Source organism: Homarus americanus, unplaced genomic scaffold (assembly GCF_018991925.1).
Source record: "Homarus americanus isolate GMGI-L3 unplaced genomic scaffold, GMGI_Hamer_2.0 scaffold39155, whole genome shotgun sequence".
NCBI classification, from domain to species: Eukaryota; Metazoa; Arthropoda; class Malacostraca; order Decapoda; family Nephropidae; genus Homarus; species Homarus americanus.
In genome coordinates, this window is record NW_024737042.1 from 2660357 (window position 1) to 2668759 (window position 8403).

At 41.1% G+C, this 8403-nt stretch overlaps 2 protein-coding genes across 2 annotated transcripts in view; both read right to left on the minus strand.

The window, feature by feature from the left end:
* Positions 1-727: 727 nt before the first annotated feature.
* Positions 728-5845, minus strand: LOC121872520 (ionotropic receptor 93a-like). Its single transcript, XM_042375303.1, has 5 exons — positions 5613-5845; positions 4407-4672; positions 4158-4295; positions 3308-3494; positions 728-2471 (listed from the first exon to the last, which is right to left on the minus strand). The coding sequence occupies exons 1-5, from the start codon at positions 5814-5816 to the stop codon at positions 2235-2237; spliced, it is 1032 nt and encodes a 343-aa protein (XP_042231237.1). The 5' UTR covers positions 5817-5845; the 3' UTR covers positions 728-2234.
* A 1353-nt stretch (positions 5846-7198) lies between these two features.
* The window catches only part of LOC121872769, a 7956-nt gene continuing 6751 nt past the window's right edge, over positions 7199-8403 (minus strand). Inside the window, exons 6-7 of the mRNA XM_042375824.1 lie at positions 7562-7736; positions 7199-7231 (exon numbers count right to left, since the gene is read on the minus strand). Of these exons, the coding sequence (XP_042231758.1) occupies positions 7199-7231; positions 7562-7736 (208 nt within the window). The remainder of the gene's footprint in view (positions 7232-7561; positions 7737-8403) is intronic.

The window sequence follows — 8403 nt, forward strand, 5'->3', positions numbered from 1 at the left end:
GTGGTGGTGTTGGGTGGTGGAGGGTGTTAGTGGTGGTGGGTGTTAGTGGTGGTGGGTGTTAGTGGTGGAGGGTGTTAGTGGTGGAGGGTGTTAGTGGTGGTGGGTGTTAGTGGTGGTGGGTGTTAGTGGTGGTGGGTTATCATTTCAGCACGACGTACATAAGTATAAATTCAGTCGTTTTCATATCTGTGTTTAGTGTAAGGACTTCACGTTACGTCTATAAGTCTTACTGAACATAATTACGATGTACTTCAGTAGTTACTCATATAACTATCTTCACGTAAGTGCTGAACATCTGAATTAAAATGACATTTCTAAATAAAAATATATTGAATAATATATATGACTGAAGCTTCATATAAAGAGACTCTCTACTACAATTGAATTTTTAGTTTTTATTAAATTAGAGAAGAATAAATATAATTACGGCCTCCTCCGTACAGGACCCACTTCTATTTTATTTTTTGCGGTCAAAGTTTCCAGGTGTTTTTATCCTTTTTTCTTCTTGTCACAGATATGTTCACCAATAACCAAGTACATAGAGCTGTTCCAAAGCTTCGAACAATCAAATTCTGTCAACATCGTGCCGGAGAGTCCTGTGTACCGACCTAGCAACGAAAATCCCTTGCATAAAGAACGACGTCAAAGCGGAAGTGCCTGTAGACTCAAAACATACACAGAGGAAGTTAACTCATACCACATAAGATAATTTCTCTCATTTTATTAGTTGGTTCCCAGAACTAGGAATATTAGAGTCTCTTAAAACTATACAGATCTTGCATAAGTACTTAATATCTATATAATGACGTAATTTTATATAACACTCTACCATAGTGATGCGACTCTTGTTTCTGTCCTGAAGTTGGTAGACAGTGTTCATATCCAGGTGAGACTTGAGGTGCTGCATATATAACAAATAACAGTAATAAGTATTATATTACATTCAGGATTTAACGCAATAAGGGTGAAACCTAAGAATAGAGATGATGAATTCTTCTAAATACTTAAGGAAAGCAACATTTTATAGCTTTTCACAAAGTTTTTACCAGGAGCTGATACGCAGAGGCTTTGATCACGTTATAATTAGGATTGATTTACTGTTTTATGAATGAAAAGGGCTGGTCTGGCTCTTTGCCTAATGGAAAAACCTTCACATATCATTACCTCATGTACGGTACAATCCAAGATACATCAAGTATTCTTCGTATTTTTATGAGAGCTTGTGAGATTCAGCCACACCAGCTCAGGCCAGTTAATCTATATATTCTACTGTTCTTTATTTCCCTCTGCATTATTTCATTCTCTTACTAGAATATTATATATCTCGCCTTGATAGTATACATAGTACCATGTTGGTATATTTCTACTTAGTTCCAAACAACGATGGAAACCGCTCATGAAAGGTCTCTAAATTAGCCGAATGGTCTCTAAAATACCTGAATGCAGTTTAAAATCCCCTGAATTGTTTATAAAATCCCGGAAGATCTCTAAAATCCTCGAACGGTCTATAAAATTCCTAGAATCATCTCATTATCCTATGAAATTACAGTAAATAAACCATTCATGTCTTTTAAGGTGGGAAAAATGATACTGTAAATAGAAAAATTAAATTATGAAAAACATGCAGGAAGTAATTGTTGTTCATGTGGCCGGTGAGGACGACCGCTGCACTGAACATAACATAATAACAACTATGGATTGACAAAAACAAAATGAAACCTATTAACATCAGGCTATGACCTTTGTGATCTCTTGTCTCCAACAGGATGTCTTACTTAACCTTCGTGTCCTGCACACTATCATAGTGACCGCGTGTGCTGTAGTGAGGAGAAATTGCCTTGCTATATATAGTCGATCATAATTCTTAACTGTGAACAAAAATAAAGATGCCAAGTAAGTTAGGGAGTGAAGGATTTGTGAAGGTGAAGTAATGGTTAGGTCACCATGGGAAACAGTTGCTGGCATATACTGGGGTAAACGATAGTTTTGGCACACCAATGCTGGGTGACCTAATGTTAAGGTAAACTAATGTTGACGTTGGTTATTAAATAGACTAATACATGGGAAAACCAGTTGGGGGTGAATTAGCAATACATTAAAATAATAAATATTAATGAAAACTAATGTTTTGGTCAAGTTATACTTGGTGATACTTTACGGGAGCTGGTGTAAGGCAGAGTAATGCTAATATTGAATTACTGTATAGGTAAAAAGTAGTGTTAAATTAGTACTGTTTATATATTAAGGGGGGGAGAGGTTAACACAGAGAAAAACTCCACGACAAAGGTGAGTCCAGCGAGGCAGAGACCCAGAAGAAGGAGCATGAAGGCCCCCTGCAGGTGTGTGATGGTGAGAGACCTGTCCTTGTTGTCCGAGTCTGTCTCTTCAGCTCCCTCCTGCTGCAGCCTCTGGTGGGCCTCCAGTTGAGCTTGGAACAACAGATCTCTGTTCCACTTCTCGTACAGTCCAGCCTATTGAATACACGACACGTGAGGCTACCACGGACTGTGCTATCTCTAAATGGCGAGTGTTTTAAGGTATAGACTAGTTGTTAAAATGAGTATAGTGGTCGATTTTAACCCAATAACTAGTGTTGTTACTACTCCTCGAGCTATATACTATATAAGGTGTGTATTAAAGTTTGAATTTTTCCTTTTTTATTGGGGAGGGTTGATAATTAATCGAACAATCCTATTTAAAGCGCAAAATGAACAAAGACAAACCTAACCTTACCAACCTAACCTAATCTAACCTAACGATCATTGAAAATATTGTAAATAAGTTAAGATAGGTTAAGGGATGTGGTGACTGAGTGGATACAGCACTTGTCTCCTGTCCTAAGGGTCGCTAGTTTGAGCACGGGACAAACACTAGTGCACCCAGCAGTGAATGGGTATCAAAGAGTTGGTAAGTTAAGGCGGTCTCCTCGTCGACCGAAGGTTTAGTATAAAATGTGTTGTGTCTACACTGTCGCTGTGTTGTGGTATCCACTTTCAATCAGGTTAGGAAGGGTAGGTTAGGATAGTTCGCTTAGCTTTAGCCGCCGTACTGGAAAAGGGTCACCATACTGATTATAATGATTTACCTAAGATAATGTCTACAGTTACGATCGACATCCAAAATTTTATATAAAAAATACACATCTGTTGAAAAATTACATTTAAAATACAAACAGTCCAGGCGTATCAACAGTGGTTAAGGAAGGTTTACAAAGGAGGAATGTTAGTAAACAGCTCACTAATGCAGTAGGTGTGAATAAATTCAAATATTAAATACCATACCACCGACTACAGCGTGAGGGACTAACCTCAATGATAGCCATGAGGGAGCGGTCCAAGACGGGTCTGTAGGGAGCATCGTGCGGGATTGGCCACCCAGCCTGACCGGTCAGTAAACTCTCACGGCCAATATACAACATGGCGGTCCTGTCAGCCTGGGTATACTTCCTCGCTATGTTGAGCTGCTGGTAGCGACGATTCTCCAAGTGCGCTTGCCTTCATCACATTACAGTCACAGACAAAGTAAAATAATATTAAAACAATATTATGGCAAAAAGGTCATATTAAAATTAAAATACTAGCACCTGTTACACCTGCATATGATATTTCTTTATGGGAAATTAAGTGTAAAAAGTGCAAATGTTAATGAATGATTTTGGAAGAATGTAATTTAAGAGAATTTTAAAAGTGAATAATTATGAACAAATGTAAAGTGACAAAAATAAACAGAGAACGGAGACAGACTGTTACTTGGAGTGGAGTTAAATGGAAAGCGTACATGTTTGAGGTATGAGAATTAGAGTTTTAGTGACTGGCACAGTGAGTGATGGCCTGGAGTAGCACATCACACATACGAGTTTGACATTTCAAAACGATTATTTCTTAAGAAAGTGGGTTCCCATACCGCCAATCAGGGAAAATTATTCAACGAAAAAATCTTGAAAACCCGGACTCCTGCCTTCTACTGTACCAGGTCTGGCCAGTGAGACCAACTTTCACCAAAACACAAACATGGACACCTAATTACCACTCATAATCATCAGTGACGTATCTCAGTTTGGTGTCTGCGACACCTTCATTCTTCAGCAACATCTTCCTTATTTATCTTTACTTCCATAAGACAAGTTTCATCCTGATTAACAACATACAGTGACTTACTTCCTCTCAATGGCCTCTTGTTGTCCGATGTCTACTGTCGGGATGACGTACATCAGTTCGCCTAGTTTCTTATATATCGGTGAATCTGACTGGAGGAAAAATTTCTTGAACTCTCCTCCTGGTGGTGGCATTGTTATCCTGTGCGAAAGTGGTATAGGATACACTATTTATAATAATGTTTGTTGGAGTAAAATAGATATAGCGCACGTAATGTCCATATGAAGTTTGACAGAGACAGGTGTACAAGACCTTTCTGCAGTAGTGACTAGCTGTTCGACCGTCTCTGCTCGGGGTGGGAACTTAGGCAGCGTGAGAGAGGCGGTAAGATTGCCACAGTAGGCAGATCCCATGATGACGGCGAAGAAAAGCCACGTCGCTACCAATATACGGCTGGAGCTGGTCCTGGGCAGCCGTCGTGGCAGGTTCTGGCCTACCAGCATCCCTGCCACGTCCTGCACCACCACGCCCGCTGGTATCGTGTTCGCACTCTGCCTCTGCTCACCCACACGAATAATCTGAAATTAAAGAAACACCTTCATGACCATCCATGATTAACATGACCTTTGCAGTTTATATGTGGAGGCTTTACCGGTTTGGTCATAAAACACTGATTACTGTCGTTGTGATAAACTTAATCAGTTAAGATATTCCACATAAAACAAACTTCTCCTGGTGTAGGTCCTTCAACTTGACACCCCCACCCCCCTCCTACCCATACACGACTCCAAGTTTCTTGCCATGATTCAGGAATTCCCGTCAGACAAAGTTTGTTCCTGTGTGCATGATCATCTATAATCGAAAACCTTCGATCTGCTTATTCCTCTATAGAAAAATTTCTTCCCTCTTAGAATAGGCAAACTGTACTCCAAGCTTTGTCAATAAATTTGTTAACCGTTATCTACGAAGTGCAATTTCAGTAGTTTCTCTAAAATCTATTATGTCGTTTTCTTGGGACTCGAGGGATTTCTGATGTTCAGAGGCAACAGCATCAAGAGCATCTATGAAAGAATTATACTGAATCTTCACGATTTCCTCAGTATAATGTATCGGGAGTGTATCATTCTGGTTGAAGTGGAGGAGGTCATTCCATCAAGTGAGATCACAAGTGAGTTAATTTTATATCCTTAAACCTTGCAGTGCTTCACCACATATAGATATAAACTACAAATCGTAAGATCACATGATAATTGACCCCATAAATCGTCGATTAAACTAAGACAATCAAATTTCGCATAAGTGTTATTTAATAATCTACTTGCAGAATTACTTGCAACACTGTCCTACGATGGGTACTAGAAAGATACTGCACTATTAAAGAAAACAGATGATTACACCATATATCTAAGACACTACACAAATCTACTGCATGTGAGACTATTCCTGTGAATCTTTTGGCTAAGTTGTTCTTATGCTCCCAGCCCTTGTTTTGCTAACGAAAATATTGCCTCTCCTCACCAGCAGCAGGACCACAGGGGTGAGCAGCAGCGCCAGCAGGACGGCCGCCCACACCACGTCGGTGAGCGGGTAGTAGAGCGACTGCCACTGTGGTTTGATACCCGGTTGGGCCATACTGAAGTCCAGGGACCCGTACTCGTACACCCATGAGTAGTCGAAGCGCTCGAGACGATGTAGCAACATGTTGTGCCACACTGTGGCCATGAAGGACACTCTCTCCTCCACAAGGTCCGCAACCTGCCAACAGCATGGTGTTATTGGCTCAGTGAAGACTATCTTACTGTTTACTTGTTGTTTCCTGTAATGGTGTCATCAGAGGGTTGATGTGTCAGTTTTCCAGCTTCAAGCAACAGATTACTAGAATTAGTGGATGATAAAGCATCTCATCTTTTATGAGAAGTAATAGTACGTGTAATAAATAACATATTTAAGATAACTACAATTAATATAAAACATACACCACCAACAAGATGATAATCGGAGTTAACATTCGGTGACATAGATTTATAAAAGCTGTTACAGAGCGCTGGACTATTTCTTCACTCCACACTCTATAGGATCCTATTTTCTGGCTGAGGTTCAGGTACCCGAAACTTTTTGAGGATAACTCCGATTTTTTTTAATTATACAATCTAAGAGACTAATTTTCTCGAAATAAATTGGCTGAGCGGTCTATTGTATGACAAAAAAAAAAGTCTAAGATTTCCCTAGAGGGATTTATGGAGCACCAGGAAGATATTATAAATTGGTGAGTAAACTTAAATAAATGATAAACTTAAAAACAAGCTTGACTTCCGTTTTGACAGTCACGTCATTGTGAATCTTTCCAAATGTTACTGGATGACAGAGCTTTGGTGTCCTCATCTTAATGTACAGCAGACTCAATTATTATTACCTATGCTAAAAAAAGGAAGGTGAAACTAACTAGATATCACAACTTGTAATATAGACAGGTAAATAAAGGTAAACAAAAATCATCTGTGAATGCCGGGATTCGAACCCAAACCACCAAGGTTGGCAGTCGGGGCAGCCAGCCAGTGGATCATGATGGGCTAAAAGCTACCCATCCTTATCTACTCACTTGCAGCTCGAGATCCCACGCCCACAACATAAGATCTCTGGGACACGTGTGTAGGCGAGCTGCCCTTACCCATCAGGCCAACAGTTGTGGGCGTGGGGCCTTGAACTACAAGTGGGTAGATAAGGACGGGTAGCTTTTAGCCCATCATGGTCCACTGGATGGCTGACTGACTGCCAAACTTGGTGGTTTGGGTTCGAATCCCGGCAATCAAAGGAGAACATTTTTGACAAAAATAACTTTGTTACTTGCAATATATTAAATGAACTTAGTAGAAAGATAGCACCGCTTCACGTACGCCGAGTGCAAGGCTGTAGCAACACAACACCTCGAACCGATGTGACGTTTAGTATGGTGTACTACTGTGTACTGGCATGGTGTATTGGCATTAGTGAGGCATGGTGTATTGGCATTAGTGAGGCATGGTGTATTGGCATTAGTGAGGCATGGTGTATTGGCATTAGTGAGGCATGGTGTATTGGCATTAGTGAGGCATGGTGTACTGGCATTAGTGAGGCATGGTGTATTCTATTAGCATGGCCTGTTGTGGCATAGTGTAATTTGGGTATGATAATTGTGCAGTCTGAGCTTGACATCGGTGTGGTGTACTCTGGTTATAATATGGTCTAGTGTAGGCCTGATATGGATGTGGTGTACTATGGGTGTGGCATGGTGTAGTATGGGCATGGTTATGGTTTCAGTTTATTGGGCACCCCCTTGCATCCTGTGCAAGGCGAAGCCTAAGGCGTGAACAGTGCCCAACAGGGAAGACCGCGGGGTTCATGCTGGCCTTCTTGACTCATGCAATTTAGGACGCAAGTGCCTAAAGGGTCATAGTACTCTGGGTGAGAAAATCACTGAGACTCCTCACCTCTGCCCAGTTGTCGGTAGGCAGGGCGTGGATAGTGAAGTTACGAGCGTCAGCAATGGTCGCCAGGGTCATGTAGTCAGTGCCGGAGTACTGTGTAGTGTTGTCAGGTCCCTTCACCTCGTCCCAGAATGGAGGGAAGGGCTCGGCGGTCACGTTCACCTTGGCACTGTAGAAGCTAGGGATGACAACGTTCTTATTATATATACATTAACCTTTCTTTGGAATGTATCTGTCTATTGTCATAATACATTTCAGTATTTCTCGGAATCTTCTTCATAAGTAGGACCACCTATACTACTACGGGATGATTGATGGTGAAGATGAATACTACTACTACCACTTTCCTTTGGATTTATTTTTTCCTTAAACAAACGTGGCCTCCAGCCTACCCCAATTGCCACACCTTCGCCGCCATTTTATTACCTTAAAATTAAATATCCTAATATATAAGTAGCTATCCTAGCTGTGTTGAGTTAGTTGAGCCGCATATCTATGCGGCATTCAGTGACTGTTGCCTCATAGTCAATATCTGCAACTGTTGTCAGCTTTGGGGCCGATGATCTCGTTCCCCTAAGAGGCAAAGGAAAGCAGATCTAAGGAGAGAAAAGGACAGTTGACATTGCACCCAGACTGTAACAAAACTTCTGGGCTGCTGCTTCTGTTCGGATAGCACCACCGTGAGTCTGACGTAGAAGCATCTTGCACTTGGTCACATCCCACCAGAGGTTGTGAACACTAGAGGAGTGAAGCTGCCTTGATCAACGTTCTGAATTCTCTCCCCAAATGTCCTTATCTTGTAGTTCTCGTTCCTCCTGTGTGCAGCATCGAGAGCTAAGTTACGG